Source organism: Scyliorhinus canicula, chromosome 2 (assembly GCF_902713615.1).
Source record: "Scyliorhinus canicula chromosome 2, sScyCan1.1, whole genome shotgun sequence".
In the NCBI taxonomy this organism is placed as follows: domain Eukaryota; kingdom Metazoa; phylum Chordata; class Chondrichthyes; order Carcharhiniformes; family Scyliorhinidae; genus Scyliorhinus; species Scyliorhinus canicula.
Genome location: NC_052147.1, coordinates 186,124,645 through 186,142,266, shown reverse-complemented (window position 1 = coordinate 186,142,266; position 17,622 = coordinate 186,124,645). Strand labels below are relative to the sequence as shown.

Here is a 17,622-nt window from a genome sequence, read left to right as displayed (position 1 = left end):
CAACGCAATGGCATCATCTCAGACTACAGAATTACGCCGCTCCACAAGAAACAGAAAAATCCTTGATAGACCTCAATTTATTTTGTTCCACTCATGTATATAATGTTTAGTTAGAATTTAGGACCAAGTAAATTTGTTATTGAAGATTGTATAAAGGAGGATAAGGGGAGGGGTGTGATGATTGTCCCTTTAAGGGCAACACAGCTGACCTAGGTGACCAATGGCCACTCAGAGTCGGGTACCACCCCAGGGGGTGGTGGCGTCTTAGACAAAGAGATATTATGGAGATAGCTGCAGCTATGTGGCTGATGTACATTTCTTGGTAATTCATTCTTTTTATGTTCACGAATGAAGTCTCTGCAGGTGCATCATCACAGAGGGAAAACAGTGCCAACGATCTTTAGGAAATTTAATGTAACAAAATGAAAACAAATTAGCAATAGATCCAGATAGAATTTTTTTTTTTTTTAAAGGATCAAAAATGGGAATCCCCACATTCTTAAAGAATGCAAGCTTTTACTTCTGTAATTTACTCCACATTATAGCCAACAATGTGCAGTGCATTGAGCAACAGACAAGCTGCCACAAATTTACACTGGTGACATATATTCAACAAACCACAACCATATCAATCTAGCTTTGCGGGATGTAGAACGTTAAGAAGGTCATGTAACAAATTAAATGAATCATTCTTCCATTTTCCTGTGTGTTTTTGGTACTTCTAAATGGAATACGGTCCTGGACAAGGCAATAGCTCTGAGAACGATCTCAGAGAAATCTGTTCATGACAATTTTCTACATCTTACTAAAAGTGTTAAAGTTGTCTATTCCTGGCATTGTGACTCTTCTCTCAATCGGTAACTTTTTAAACTTAAGCAATAATTATTTTTAAGATTAATTTTCTTTCCCTTAAAATTTAAATGCGTTTATCTCCAACCTTAAGGCAAGTGAATTCCAATCTTACAATAAGTTTCCCAGAAGATATGAATTGATATTTCTGATGACAAATTGTCATCCTTTTTCTAATGGGTTAGTGACATCCTACCCATATTTTTATTACAGTACAGGCAATGAGGTCATTTCTAACTTCAAAAATGTGCGAAACACACTATTATAATGGAATTCAAAAATCCTGATTATCCATCTCTACACAGTGGTTTTAGATTCTAATAAAAAAATGAAATGAAATGAAAATGAAAATCGCTTATTGTCACGAGTAGGCTTCAATGAAGTTACTGTGAAAAGCCCCTAGTCGCCACATTCCAGCGCCTGTTCGGGGAGGCTGGTACGGGAATTGAACCGTGCTGCTGGCCTGCATTGGTCTGCTTTAAAAGCCAGCAATTTAGCCCAGTGTGCTAAACCACCCCTATGATGTTCACATCATGCAGTAATATCATAAAAGTATATTAATTTAAAATCTCTTGTACTTGGATTCTATCTGTATCTGTTGGCTATTCAAAATTGAATTAAGAAATGAGAAAAACGTGCATATATATGACAAGCGCAATTTAAAAACAAAAACTGTGTCCCGTTTTGGGCGGGTTTAGAGGGGTCGTTCCCGGCGCTACCTGGCAATCGAATAGGACTCTTCCTCGGTGGGACATTCAGTCACGTTTCTGGCACTGAGGAGCACTGCTCGCCAGTGCAATGGCGGCCCGATCTCTTGACCCCCAGATTCAACCCGTCCAATCCTCCAACTCACCTGCTGAGGGGTCCTCACCCCCCCCCCCCCCCCCCCCCCCGCCCCCTCCCCTCCCCATACCCAACTCATACTGGCAGGGAAATCTCGGGCCCAAACCCCAGCACAGGAAAAATGCCTCTGTCACCTTGAAAGTGCCAGACTTGAACCCTGGCAGTGCCAGGTTGGCACCTGGGTGACACTGCCAAGGTCCCCAGGTTGCACAGACAGGGTGGCAGAGCCATGATGCCCAATGCCACCCTGAGGCCATTCAACATGGGGCCTGAGATCTCACAGGGCGTAATGACTATCAGGAATCCCAGAACAGACCTCTCACAGGATTTACCGACCGCGTACCATCCAATTCCGGTAGGACTTGGCCAGTAAATCACGTCCAACATCTTTACAATTTCAGGACATCCTAAAGTGTATGCAGCCAATAAAGTATTTCTGAAGTGTAGTACCTGTTGTAATGCAATTTTCCATTAAAGTACAAAACAGAAACATTTTGTTTTCTTAAAATAAATTTTGAGTACCCAATTCTTTTTTCCAATTAAGGGGCAATTTAGCATGGCCAATCCACCTACTCTGCACATCATTTTGTGGGTTCTGGGGGTGAGACCCATGCAGACACGAGGAGAATGTGCAAACTCCACACGGACAGTGAACCGGAGCCGGGATCGAACCTGGGTCCTCGGGCACTGTGAGGCAGCTGTGCTAACCATTGCGCCACCATGCTGCCCCAGCATTTTGATGTTCATACATGTTCTTTAAGGTTAAAAACTGGTTACGGTGATTTAGAGCCAGAGATTTTGTGGAGTCTGATTGACACATTTACAGGGTTGTTTTCAAAGCAGAGTTTTGAACTGATATTTTATTTTCAACGAGATATCATTGATATTATATAGCTTGTTGGCTCTGTACATAGGGCATATTGGAGAGTAGGCATGGAAAAGGATGGAGGGGGGCAGGAGGGCCTAGTAGTCTTTAATACAACTGGGATGAAGTCCCAGAGAATCAAAGCAAGCCTTCTAACTAGTCCGCCGCAACCCTCGGCTGCCTCTATGGCTGCATCAAAACTGTTTCTGGGGGACAGCGATCCTAACTCAATGCTGCCCCACCCCACCCTAATGTAAAAATAGTCCTGGCTGGGGATATTTTTATGGTGACAGGAAACTTCTGACTTAAGCCTCCCACCTCAATGGTGGAAATCCAGCCCTTATTCCAGAATTTTTCAAAGTCAGGCCTGTGACCCACGGGTGGGGCACAGGCGGGTGTTAGGAAAGACACGAAGCAATCAGTCCCACCATTTCCGCGGTGGTCTCAATAGTGGGAGAAGCAACCAACAACCGCTACTGGCTTTTACATGGAGATTGGTGCCTGTTGCCACCTTTCATTGGAGATACAATGGGCTGTGTGGAGTCTTCTGGCCAGAATCAGCAGCAGATAGCAGGTTACACACTCTGCACGTAGAATTGATGTGAAGTACCATCCAGGCATGTGCTTTTGGCCCCAAAAGCATGGAGCAGAGTGGCTTCAATTTTGCAGCTACTAGCAAGCAAGACAAGTGATCTGTGAAGATCAAGGTTTTCTTAAAAGTTAGAGATGGCCAAAGACTCAAATAGGCAGCTTGCCTATTGAACAGGATCCCACAACAGAATCTGCTCGAGAGAGAGAGCTGCTCAACAGTGGTCTTGTTAGACCTCCAGGGCCTCTGGTTAATGGCCCTTAATAAAGAAACTTAACTCGGCACAAAGAAGTGTAAAGATAATTTCTTGAGGTATGGTTTTGTCAATTGTGACAATGCAAATAAGGAGTCAAAGCCCATCTGTCATATATGCAGGGAAGTACTGGCAAATGAGAGAAGTTTCAGGAATTTGAAGGATAAGTGTAGGAGAAATTCCTTTCACCTTGAGACTGCAGAGGCAGTTTTTAACTTAGAACTGACTCCAAATTATGCTGCTGCAGCTTATCTGTAATGCCACATTGAAAACACACCAAAAGACCTCAGGGCTGTCTGCATTCTGGAAGCATCTCATAGTGCTGAGTAAAACATGTATTTTGTTACAAGGTAAATGTTCAGGCTTTACCAGCTGTACCCCTTCATTTCTTGGACTTCTTCATAACAATTCCAGGTTACTTCCTACACACAGAACCATAGAATATCTACATTGCAGAAGGAGGCCATTTGGCCCTACAAATCTGCACCGACGCTCTGAAAGTGCACCTTTCCTAGGCCCAGTCCCCCAGTCTATCCTTGTTACCCCACCTAACCTGTACATCTCTGAAAACTAAGTGACACTTTTTATCAAGACCAATCCACCTAATTTGCACATCTTTGGACTGCGAGAGGAAACCTGAGCACCCAGAGGAAACCCACGCAGACACAGGGGGAAAATGCAAACTACACACAGACAGTCATCCCAAGTCGGAATTAAACTCGGGTCCCTGGCGCTGTGAAGCAGCAACGCTAAACACTGTGCCACCGTGACACTATTGATGCCAGTAGCATATTGCTGCTATTGGCATTAATAGCATTGCTGCTATTAATTCAGTGACCAGCAATCCTGCAAGAGTATATTGTCTCTTTCAATGCCACAAACAGATTAAAGGTCATCTGACCTGGGTGACCAATGGATACTCGTAGAGCATGGAATCACCCAATCTAAATTAACTATATGCAAATTAACTATACTCTGTGAACCAAATTATTATTTGGTGCCACATATTCCGAGACATCAAGGACACTTCAGTACAATTTAACATGTTCCACAAATTTCAGCTCCAACCTCTTTGCGCTTGGGATCAGTAATTTAATATTGCATTGGAAGAATGAGTACCTTTAAAAGAAAATGGTATTAGCCTCACTGCTGCTTCTAATAGATGATGTTCCACAGTATTTGCAGCACAGAAGCAGGCCATTTGACCTCACGAGTCTGGTTGTGTTTATGCTGCACATGAGCCACCTCCCACCTTATATCTTCTCAGTTTACCAACATTTCTTCCTTATCTACTTATCTGGCTTCCCTTTAAATGTGTCTATACTGTGTGATAGAAAGGTTCACATTCTAACCGCTCTCTGAACAAAGAGGTGTACCCTGATTTTCTTACTGGATTTATTGGTGACTGCATGTAATGGAGAGCCCCTGGTTCTGGGCTACCCCAAAACTGGAAAGACCATCACTCAAAATATTCCATTATTTAAAGACCATCATCAGGTCATCGCCCAGGCTACCAATACACAATATCACACTTCTCTGTATTGAAATTCATTTTCTATTTATGCGTCCACTCGGCGGGTTTGTACTTTCTTGTACTTTGTCAGTCTTCCTCAGTCGTAACTGTACCCATCCTCAAACCACAACTCCCCAAATAATATTTTTAAATGTTTTATGAAGTAAATGGGGGGACATTGGTGAAGTGATAATCCAGGCCCACACTGAAGCTCTGACATGTGTTCAAATCCCACCATGGCAGATAGTGGAGTTTAGATTCAATTACTAATAATCTGTCATATAAAGTCAGTCTCGGTAATGGTGACCGTGACAACTATCAATGATTGTCATTAAAAACCACATCTGATTCACTAATATCCCTTAGGGAAGAAAATCTGCCTTCCTTGTCTGGTCTGGCCAACATGTGACTCCAGGCCCACAGCAATGTGATTTTTAAAAATTTGTTCATGGGACATGGGTGTTGCTCGCTGGGCCAGCATTTATTATCCATCCCTAATGGCCCTTGAGGGGCAGTTAAGAGTCAATCATATTGCTGTGGATGAATCACATGTTGGCCAGACCAGGTAAGGATGGCAGATTTATCTCTCTGAAGGAAATTATGAACCAGATGGGTCTTTATGACAATCGAGAATGCTTTCATGGTCATCATTAGACTTTTAATTCCAGATTTTTATTGGATTCAAATGTCACCATCTGCCATGGTGAGGTTTAAAACTGTGTCCAAAGAATATTATCCTGGGTCACTGGATTGCTAGTCCAGTGACAATACCATTGCAACACTGCCCGCGTTGGCCCTTAACATCGGAACTCCAGGGCAGAGGAAAGTGTATGTTGTGGGGTACACCAAAGATGCACTCCCCAGCAGTTCCCAGGTAAGGATTCTACAGCAATTGCCCAGGAAGTTCAAACTTCTAATGGCCAACAGCTCTACAATGGGGCCTATCTGAAGATGCAATATTAATCACAAACATTAGATGGTTCCGACTCTATTAAATCAATAGTTACTCAGAAAATGTTAGAACAATTAAAACCACTTCCAGCTTCTGAGTAATTATTTTACTGGCCTCTCCTGTCCTGCCTTGGTATCTTCTGACTACCAACCCGGCTCTGCCCCCCTCTACAGCCCCAACAGGATACTTCCAAACTCCCACACCCCACCTCCACCCTTGACAGCCCCCAAGGGAAGGCCCCTCTTCGCCCGACCCCATGTGGGCTTGTCCCACCTCTCAGGTTCAGAGTAACCCGACTGAATCTTCCATCGATTGCCCCCCCTTCCCAACCCTGACTACACCCCGCCAGCCAACTGCAAAGCCCTCTGACTGTTCCCGAATACCCAACATCATAGGGGGGCATGGAAGCACAGTGGTTAGGACAGTTTCCTCACAGCTCCAGGGCCCAGGTTGATTCCCGGCTTGAGTCACTGTTTGTGCGGAGTTTGCACTTTCTCCCTCTGCCTGCGTGGGTTACCTCCGGGTCCTCCGGTTTCCTCCCACAGTCCAAAAATGTGCAGGTTAGGTGGATTGGCCATGCTAAATTGCCCTTAGTGTCCAAAAATGTTGGGTGGGGTTGCTGGGTTACAGGGACAAGTGGAGATGTGGGATTAGATAGTGTGCTCTTTCCAAAGGCTGGCGGAGACTAGATGGAACGAATGGCCTCCTTCTGCACTGTAAGTTCTATGATTCTATGATCACACCCCCCACACCCCCAACCAATTATTAAACTTATGTTCCCCCGGCTTGAAAATGGCTTGACCTTTAAAATTACTTGTTTTATGCCAACTGATTCCTTAAGAAAGAGGAAGTGGCCTCCTTGTGTCCTTGTGCAGCCCTCGGCCGAAATCCACAGGAGCGCACGTCCCAGCACTGTTCTCACCTTGCCCGAGTGGGAAAGTTGGGTGAGAAAGGATCACCTGGATTCCCAGCTAGGGAAGTAGGAGCAGTGTGGCAATCGGACTCTAATTGTCACACCACAGAAGTTCAGGACTATTGACTCTTAATTGCTCTTTGAAATGCCGTGGCACGCCACTCTGTTCAAAGACAATTAGGGATGGTCAACAAACTCTCGCCTTACCAGTGATGCCCACATCTCATGAAATAATTTTTAAAATCAGTAATTAAATTGATATATTTGCAGACATTGAAAATATATAAAAACATCAAATATGCACATCTGAACAAAATACACAGATTGAAATAAACAATTATGTTTTGGAATGATTTGCAAGGACAGAGGTGAGAAAAGCTGTGACAGTTACAAAAGGAGCTATCAGCAGCTTTTTCAGTGATTACTGAAAATTATTAACCGCACTTTCCGACATTACAACAGTGACTATATTTCAAAGTTTTGCATTTGTTTTGGGATATTCTGAGATGTTGAAAAGTGTTACAGTCTTTATTTAGTTTTCTTTTTGTCTTTCGCGTCAGCGAGATTATAAATCACAACTGTATAGTATCAACTTTGTTCTAAGTATGAAGTATTGCACTGACATTAGTCAGTTATTCCATCAAGGTGGCACTTTTACTCGATTCCAGCAGAACCCACGTGTAGGTAGAGCAGGCAGTAAAGAAGGCAAATGGTTTGCTGGCCTTCATTGCGAGAGGATTTGTGTATCGGAATAGAGATGGTTTACTGCAATTGTATAGGGCTTTGGTGAGGCCACACCTGGAGTGTTGTGTGCAGTTTTGGTGTCCTTATCTGAGGAAGGATGTTCTTGCTGCGGAGCGACTGCAGCGAACGTTTATCAGGCTCATTCTTAGGATGGCGGGACTGTTATACGAGGAGAGACTAAGTCGATGTGGATTATATTCATTGGAGTTTAGAAGAGTGAGAGGGGAACTCATAGAAACTTACAAAAGAAACGTACAAAATTTTAACAAGATTAGGCAGGGGGTATTCAGAAAGAATGTTCCCGATGGTGGGGGAGTCCAGAACCAGAGGAGTCAGTTTGAGGATAAGGGGTAAACCTTTTAGGACTGAGGTGAGGAGAAATGTCTTCACTCAGAGAGGGTGAATCTGAAGAATTCGCTATCACTAAAAGTAAAGCCAAAACGCTGTGTAATTTCAAGAAGGAATTAGATATAGCTCTTGGGACTAAAGGGATCAAGGGGGAGAAGGCAGGATCAGGGTATTTAACTTGATGATTAGTCATGATCAGAATGAATAGCAGCTGAGGCTTGAGGGGCCGTATGGCCTCCTCCTGCTTCTAATTTCTACCTATGTTTCTATGATGCCTTGTGCTAACTCATAAGCCACCAACTTTGTCTTTGTAGTTCTATCTGGTGCTCAGTTAATGGTTATAGGTCAGTGGGGAATTCAGTTGTTCAAAACGTCAATAAAAACCCAGAAAATAATGGAATTGGGTGGTCAGTGGCCAGATGGTCAGTGCAGACTCGATGGGCTGAATGGCCTCCTTCTGCACTGTAGGGGTCCTATAATTCTATGAAATACTCAGCAGGTTTGGCATGTAAGGGGAGTTCAGTTTCCAAGTGAAAAGAGTCCTTCAAACGTTAACTCCGTTTCTCTCTCCACAGATGTTGTCAGACCTGCTGAATATTTCCAGTACTTTCTGCTTTTATCTTGTTTTTGAACGGATGGTTAGTTGGAGTTGATTTCTTTTTTCAGACCACACACTGTGTGTACTAGTGTCCCCGTTATTCCTCCTGAACGCTTGTACTGCGTAAGTGCATCGTACATCCATCAGTCCTGCCAGGGTTACGTTGGAAAAACAACGTTGCTGCCAAAACTGGGAGGGTTTACATATTTCAGAATTCTCCGTGCGATCAATAACACATTGCTAAGTTGCGCCAGTTTGATCAGAGTCAACAATCCCTTGTTTCCCCAAACGGTACTTACCAGTCTTTGCTGATGCCTTGGGAGTCGCTTTGCAGTCCACAATGAGCAGCAGCACGGTCACTTTCAGCAAGGTGAAGAACATGATGGGAGGTGAGAACGGGGCTGGTCACTTCTACCTCCGAGAGACTGCTACAAAAGTGGGTGGCGATTCCCCTCCACTCCTCTTCTATTCTTGCTCTCGAAGTTGACTGAAGTAAGATCCCACCTACTTCCGGCTGCTGGATGACTCCACTCCGTGAATTACGACTCCTAACCCACCCCCCTGTCTCTGTGCAAATACAGCCCAGAGCGTACATCCTGTGATACATACAGGAATCATTACATGCGAACGTGACACGAAGTCATGTCATCGATTAGTGTCGATAAAGAACAACGCAAATGAAAGTGTGAAAGTTCACATGGGAGCCCAGTCATTTTGCCTGTCACCTCACACACGTAATACTCTTACATTCAAAAGGAGTTTTGAAATTATTCGACGGGCGTCGGAAATGGCAAAATACCAAGAAAATCAACTGAGATTTCTGTCTTGTCCATTTTTCTCCAGGAGGCTATTTGTAACACAAATATCAATTTCGAATGGTAAAAGTATTAGAAGTACGGGAAAGAATGTGTATTGTTTTTGTTGCACGGTGTTAGATCCCGCTTATTAGGTCTTGGTGAAGTTTTCATACCCTTCAGTAGGTTTGTTTACAATCCTGGTATATTTTCTTCGGCAGGATTGGGAGTTGTGTGAGGAGCTTCCTGCCCATGAGATGTTTGAATGGGGCCAGGTAGTATTGGGACGGGGTGGACCTGTGGGTTAGTAGTGCTGTGGGCAACTCCTCGTTCTTTTGTCAGAGTTTTGTTTTGCAGGGCAGAGCACTCTTTCAGCCACTCCATTTGACGGTGGATATCTTAAGGAGCTGGTGTGGCGGTGGAACCCAGATGTGGTGAAGTGCACGAAGTATTCATTGTAAAATTGTGACACAGGCTCACCTGGGATACCATATATCAGGGGCTGTACGGTGGTGCAGTGGTTAATACTGCTCCCTCACAGTGCCAGGGAACTGGATTTGATTCTAACCTTAGATGACTGAGTGGAGTTTGACATTCTCCCCATGTCTGCCTGAATTTCCTCCGGGTGCTCCCATTTCCTCCCACAGTCCAAAGATGTGCAGGTTAGGTGGATTGGCCATATTAGATTGCCCCTTAGTGTCCAAAGGTTAGGTGGGGTTACAGGGATAGGGTGCTCTTTCGGATTATCGGTGCAAATTCGATGGGCCGTATGGCCCCGTTCTGCACTGGAATTCTATGATTTCATGAACATCTCTTTCATCGCCTCGAGTACTGTCTCTTGTCTGAACCCGCAGGAAGAATCCAACAGGGGAGAGAGGATTTGAGAGTACTGGCTTCACAGTTCTTTATCAGGATAAAAATGTTTACTTGCATTCTTGTTTTTTAAATGTCTCTATAAATGCAAGTGGTTAGCAGTTTGGAATAGTCCAGGACAGCCAGCACTGATTCGTCCTCCAACATGGGGCGAAATTCTCCGACCCCACGCAGGGTTGGAGAATCGGCCGGCAGCGGCGTTAATCCCTGCTCCCGCAGGGTTTTTTATTCTCTGACCGGCCAAAAACCGGCATTGTGCAAATCCCGCCGGCAGCCTCTGAAAACAGCTGGTGCCGGCGGGATGTCATTATATTTTTGTTTCAACAAATCTCCGGCCCGGATGGGCCGAAGTCCCGCCGACGTGGCCACGGGTCACGTCGGCGAAAAACAGAGTAGCTTTAAAACGGCGTCAACCATTGATGATGGTTGATGCCGTTCAGTGTCGGGGGGGGGGGTTGCGGCATCGGGGGGGGGTTGCGGCATCGGGGGGGGTTGCGGCATCGGGGGGGGTTGCGGCATCGGGGGGGGTTGCGGCATCGGGGGGGTTGCGGCATTGGGGGGGTTGCGGCATTGGGGGGGTTGCGGCATTGGGGGGGGTGTTGCGGCATTGGGGGGGGTTGCGGCATTGGGGGGGTTGCGGCATTGGGGGGTTGCGGCATTGGGGGGGGATGCGGCATTGGGGGGGGTTGCGGCATTGGGGGGTTGCGGCATTTGGGGGGGTTGCGGCATTGGGGGGGGTAGGGGTGGTGGGGAGGGGGGTAGGGGTGGTGGGGAAGGGGGTAGGGGTGGTGGGGAAGGGGGTAGGGGTGGTGGGGAGGGGGGTAGGGGTGGTGAGGGGAGGGGGTTGGGGGAGGGGGTTGGGGTAGGGGCAGCTGCGTGCAGAGGGGGGGCGACGGTGCGTTGGCCCCGGGCATCCGTCGCCCCCCTCCTCTGCACGAAGCTGCCCCTACCCCAACCCCCCCTCACCACCCCTACCCCCTTCACCACCCCTACCCCCCTCCAACGCCGCCCCCCCTCCAACGCCCCCCCTCTCAACTCAACGCCGCAAACCCCCCCCCCTCTCAACAGCGCCGGCCCTAGGGTTGCTGGCGCCCCGGGCAAGCTGAACTTCGGCGCCCTTGGGGGGGGGGGCCGTGGGGCGGGGGGCAAGGGGGGGGGCCGAGGGGGGGGCGGGGCCGGGGGGGCCGAGGGGGGGGGTGAGGGGGGGCGGGGCCGAGCCGAGGGGGGGCGGGGCCGAGCGGGGGGGCCGCCCTGGGGGAGGGCGGCCACCGCGCATGCGCTGGTTGGCACCGGCCCAACTGCGCATGCGCGGGACCCGAGTCTCTGGTGCCCCCTAGCACATGGCGCCCCATGGAGACTGCCCGAGTTGCCGGTGCCTTGAGCCGGCCCTGCCTCTCAACTCAACGCCGCAAACCCCCCCCCCGCCTCTCCTCTCAACTCAACGCCGCAAACCCCCCCAACGCCGGGTCTGTCTCTTTCTCTCTCCCCTCCCTCCCCCAAATGCCGGTCTGTCTCTCTCTCTCTCCCCCCCCCCCCAAATGCCGGTCTGTCTCTTCCTCCCCCCCCCCCCCCAAACGCCGGGTCTGTCTCTCTCCTCCTCCCCACCCCCCCAAATGCCGGTCTGTATCTCTCCTCCCCCCCCAAATGCCGGGTCAGTCTCTCTCTCCCCCCCCAAACGCCGGGTCAGTCTCTCTCCTCCCCCCCCCCCCAAATGCCGGGTCTGTCTCTCTCCTCCTCCTCCCCCCCCCAAACGCCGGGTCAGTCTCTCTCCTCCCCCCCCCCAAAAACGCCGGGTCTGTCTCTCTCCTACTCCCCCCCCCCCCAAACGCCGGGTCTCACCACTTCCGCAGCGGGTGAAACTGATGCGTATCGCGTCAGTCCGCTGCTGGCCCCTCCGGGAATGGAGAATAGCCGCCTAAAAGAAGGCCCCCACGCCGGAGTCATCCACACCAATTATGCTCGCCGGAAATCGGCGTTACGACGGTCTGCGGAGACTTTTGCCCATGGTCGTCAATTTCTCAGATTCTCCTTGGCATTCTGTGGACCACATCAGTTTGGCTCGTTTCTGCGACATGTCCAACATGCATTGCTCCTCACTATCTGACTGAACCAGTCTCTGTGGTTTTAGTCAAGATGGAGGTGGTTTCGGTGGTTCGAGATTTTGGAGGTCCACACCATGGGTAGTTAACAGAGTGCCTCCTCCAACTTTGTCTACACTCCTTGAGTAGCTTCACTATACCTGCCTCATTCTGTCCCTGATGTAGCACTAACAGCCCTTCCTTCCTGACTAATGAATGTTTACTCAAAGTTTGAGGGTTTCCTGCAACTAGACTAAGAGTGGGATAGGCATCACTGGGAGAAGTATTGGGTACACTCTTAACTAATAGGTTCCTTTCAACCCCATCAGATTTACATTTTCTCCTGTCCTTCACAGGGCCAGCTTCAGTAACAAGAGCCATTGAGGGGTCAATCCTTTCAGAGTTGATTGACGCGACAGGGCTGACAACTTTTACCTCCTTATTGGAGTTTTCACAACCACCACCTGCATCTCCACTTTAAGAAACAGCATATGTGACAACACTGTCTCTACGAATGGGTTTTCCTGGCCTCTGTGATTACAGAACCACTGCAGGATTCACCACCCACCTTCCCCTTAATTCTTGAAAAGTATTGAGGCCAATTACTGTACCTTCCTGACTATCTACCACTGCTACAGTCAGCATTTCAGGTGCTAACTGCAGTACCTCCGTCGGACACTCTGTAACTATGGGTGAAGCTACAGCCTTCATTCCAGCTAAATTGTTCCCCAAAACAAAGTCTACTCATTCCACTGGGAATTCTTTAACCACTCCAATTGGTAAACCTTCAAAAGGACATGGGTCAATCAGTCACTTACTTGCTATCACTCCCCAGCCCTTACTGTCCTCTTCCTGAATAACTGATGCAGCGCAGTCAGGTATACATTCCTTCAAAGCAAGCCTGCTCTGGTAACTTCCTCCACTTGAAAGAATTGGCAATGGGTTTACTGCAAGGGGCGGGAACAGATTACGTTTTAGCAAGTCCAATTCACTCACTTCCTCAGGGTTGCTAACTCCATTACTAACTTTGGAAGAATTGCTAGCCAGTTGCCCAAGTTCAATTGGTGACAAGTCTACCTGGGAGCAGCTGTCTATCAACGCATCAGAGTCAGACTCAAAACCAAAATCAAGATTGTCGGCCGACTCTTCCTCCCTACCATCACTCTTGCAACAACTATTTACCATTACCTCATAACGAGGACCTAGTTCGAAGCCAAAGCTTTTGTCTGACTCCTCCTCCTTACCACCACTCTTGTAACAACTATTTTTCAGCACCTCATGATCAGAACCAAAATCAAAGTCAAGACTCTTGTCTAATTCCTCATCCTTATCGGCACCTTTGGTCTGAGAATACTCAGGACCTGGTCCAGTACCATGGTTACTTGAAAAATGCTCAACAGCTGTCAACATCTCTTTCTGTAAGTCCTCTACTGCCCAATAAGTTTTCCGAGCTCTCATGCCCTACAGTCAGCATTTCAGGTGCTAACTGCAGTACCTCCATCGGATAATCTGTAACTATGGGTGAAGCGACAACCTTCACTCCCGCTAAATTGTTCCCCAAAATAAAATCTACTCCTTCCACTGGGAATTCTTTAAACACTCCAACCACTACTGGAACTGACACTAAATCACTCTCCAACTGCACTTTATACAATGGAACTGGGATAGAACTTCCACCCATCACATTCACAAATACCTCAGCTTTCATTGAGTTCTCTGGAAAGAAAACCAAATCCTTCTCCAGCACAGGAGTTTGAGGAGTCTCTGTGTCTCTTAAAATTGTTCAGGGTTTGGATCATCAAAGAAAATGGGATGACCATCCCCTTAGTCACAAACCAGGCATATGTCTCATCTATCTCACACCCATAGCGGTGCCCACCTTAGATCAGCTAAGTCCAGTTATTACTATTGTCTGCACTGTAGCATCCTCCACTTTCGCCCTCTTTTCAGAATCTTCCATATGAACCCCCACAAGTCCTGTGGGCCTTCCTTGCAACTTCCAACATGCTGAACGAACATGCCCCACCTTGTTACAATGGTAACACCTAGGCTTCTAAATTTCACTTCCATTCCCAGTACCTTCCTTTCTGGTCTGAGGTGGAGATTTTGGGGTCTTCTCAGCTATCCATTCTCTACCTTGGCTACCTGCTGTCCTCTCACTCTCCCACTTCCTCTTCTTTTCAAAATTATGGGGGTGATGGAGCAAAAGTTTAAATTTATGGATTGACTCTGAATCATCAGCCATAATTGCTGCTTGCCTAGCAGTTCAACTGTCTGGTCTTCAACATGGGTTCTTATTATCAAAGTTAAAGAATTCTTAAACACCTTCAAGAGAAGGATCTCTCTCAGAGTCTCATAGGTAGTCTCAACTCCCAATGCTCGTATCCATCTATTAAAATTGTTCAAATTCAGCATAGGTCTGTCCCAGCTGTCTCTTAAAATTCCGAAATGTCTGCCCATATGCTTTGGAACCAATCCATATGGATCTAAAATTGCCTTTTTGACCGTGTCATATTCCTATCTTCCTGCTCTGACAAGTCAGCTTAAACTTCCTGTGCCTGCCCCATCAACTTACTCTGCAATATTATGCAAGGTAATGTCCACTCCTGTGACCATTCTTTTGGTTGCTATTTTCTCAAAAGCCCGAAAGAACATTTCTACATATTTCTCTTCAAATATTGGGTAGCTTATATAAACTTAAACATATCACCACTGAGTTCCATTCTAGGCCCCACCTCTCCTCCATGTTTTGGCAGCTGCCCATCTTTTCCAATACCGCAAGCTGGAGCTCTCTCTTCCTTTATCTTTCCTTCTCTCTTTTTTTATCCTTTTCTGTCATTTTCTCTTGCCTCTCTCTCTCTTTCTCATTTTTTTTCAAATTCTCTCTTTCCTCTCTCTTCATTTCCACCTCCATTTCTTTCTGCTTTATCTCCATTTCTTTCTGCTTCCAATCCATTTTTTAAAAACTCTCTTTCATGCTCTAACTGCAACCGAGTTCTCTCCAGCTCCATTTCATCAATGCTCTGATCCTACACTATCACGTTGGCTTCCCTGTGCCTTGGTACCTGCATCAAATTTAAATGACTAACAATTGCATAAACTGCCTCCACCTTTATAGCTTTAGCTGATACCACCATGTGTACTTCACCTGCCAACTTGACAAGTTTGTCTTTGTGAAACCTCAATAAGTGAACCTGCGTTAAGCCTTCCAAACTGGACAAAAAGTTTATTACCAGCTTTCAAAACCATCCTGTTATATTACTACAAACCAGATGTCACTTTATATTTTACACTGTACCTCAAATTCATTGTCCAACGTTTCCAATCCCGGACGAGCCCCCAATTTATGTGCTGAGACCCTCGGCGAGTGTGTGGTCAATCCCAGCCCCACAGACCCTGGAGTCCCAACATAAATAAATTAACCAATAATTTGTGTATTCCCCTGAGATCTTTAACCCTTGACTGTCCCAATCAGTTACAGACAACAGATATATAAGTTAAACATTAAAACCCTGTTTATTTATAATAGGAGTAAAAGATGAATATATAATGCAAATAATGGAACAACGGTCTACGAGTCTAACTATTCCCAAAACCCCATCCCACCTCCTATCCAGACTCATACAAGCCAGACACACAGTGGGAAGAGGAAAGGTTAAAAAATAAGAGGAATTAAAAGGCATGAGATGATTCTTTGCTGCCAAGCTGTCTCTGTAGCCAGCGATCTTCTAATGGTGGTCTTCAATCAGAATCCTCAGGCTGTAGAATTGTTCTGGTAAGTCACTTTCACTTTTAACAACCGGGGTCTTCAAACTGAGAATTGCCCCTCTGAGGACTGTGCAATTCTAGCCTCCATCTACAGGATGGGAGTATGAGCCTCACTGAGTTAAAACTACAGTTCTCAGCCTGAGGGTTTTAAGTGAGCTTTTAAACAGCCCCTCTCATTGCTCTGAACCCTTAGGAAGAAACAAACAGGGGAGAGTGGATTTGGAGCACTGGTTTCACAGTTTCTGATCAGGATAAAAATGTCTACTTGTCCACAGCTTCCCTCATAGGTCACTTTCACAGGTCAGCTGGAGGCATTTAAATCACCAGACCTTTTAAGCATAGTTTTTTCACTTTCACCTACCTGGCTGGAGATATTTAAAGCAAAAGTTACTTCCTTCAGCTGGCTGGAAGCATTCAAATCGCTAGGCCGAGAGCTGATAGATTGAGAGAGTTTTGCTGAATGCTGCTTTTCAAGTCTGCACAGAACTGAGACAAAACGGAGACTTCCTTCTGTTCGAGAAATTTTTGAAAAAACTCCACCAATCGCAAGCAAGAACAGGAGAGTCCCAGAATTTCAGAGGCACTGAATGGTTGCTTGCAAAGTCCATCACGGGCTGTGCCACGGAGCAACAAGGGGATACCTGAGCCAGTACATTAGACCAGGGGTGTTTTCAGTTTGACCAAAGTGACCAAAGTCTGCAGCTTAATTAGAAAAGCACAATGTTGCAGGGACAGAGATTAAAAACAGAAACACGAAACTGACAAGAACTTAACAAGTTCCATATACTCCACGGTAGTCGTATATAGTTGTTTCACCTCAACCCATCTTCAAAACAAATCCAGCACTATAAGGAATAACGTTGAAGGCAAATAGGTCAATGCCCATCCTCTCCCATGTCCTGGTAGAAAGGTGTGTGGGGAAGAGGGCCTTTCTTGGGTCCTACCTGTGCAACACACATGCCTGACAGTTTTCTGTGGTATCCTCAATCTCCATGGAAATGCCTTGTTACAAGACTGCAGACTGGGCCCATAACTTGGTGATGTTCAGGTGGCCCGGTGTATTTTTTTGAAGAGTCTCCAGCCAAAAGGAAACTGGGCTGACCAGCCACTCGTTGAAAACCAGGAGATTACCTACGACCATCGTGTTTTTTTTGTTCGTACCAAGCTTTCAGGGGACCACTGCTTGGTTTGTGTTATGACCACCCTTATTGGCAGTAACAGCAGATGTGGACATTCTCCTCATCATGTATTTGCGCCTGTTGAATCTATTGGAGTTTACCTGCGGTCAATGGCAGGCGTTTCATGTCAATTAGGACTTTGCTTCCAGCTCTTCGATGAGATTGATGTCCTGTTTGGTGTAAAGTGTGTCTGCCATTGTTTGGTTTTTACCTTGGACAGTGATATATTTCCAAGTCAGAATAATGAGTGACTTGAACGTGAATTTCCTGTTGGTGTCCCATATGCCTGCTGCCCTTGTCCTTCTAGATGGTAGCAGTCGTGGGTGAGGAAAGTGGGTGAGTTCCTGCAGTGCATCTTGTAGATGAGATACACTGCTACTATTGTGGGTCAGTGTTAGAGGGAGTGAAAGTTTGTGGAAGGGGTGCCAATCAAGCAGGCTGCTTTGTCCTGGATGGTGTCAAGC

General features: G+C 46.6%; 1 protein-coding gene across 3 annotated transcripts in view; it reads right to left on the bottom strand.

Moving 5' to 3' along the window:
* The window catches only part of LOC119961825 (tissue factor pathway inhibitor-like), a 55,353-nt gene extending 46,371 nt beyond the window's left edge, over positions 1–8,982 (bottom strand). The window contains exon 1 of one of the 3 annotated variants that reach the window (XM_038789204.1): positions 8,767–8,982. In XM_038789204.1, the coding sequence (XP_038645132.1) occupies positions 8,767–8,848 (82 nt within the window). In that variant the 5' untranslated portion in view covers positions 8,849–8,982. The remainder of the gene's footprint in view (positions 1–8,766) is intronic. The other 2 variants (XM_038789203.1, XM_038789205.1) reach the window with 2 other exon arrangements.
* Between the last annotated feature and the right edge of the window lie 8,640 nt (positions 8,983–17,622).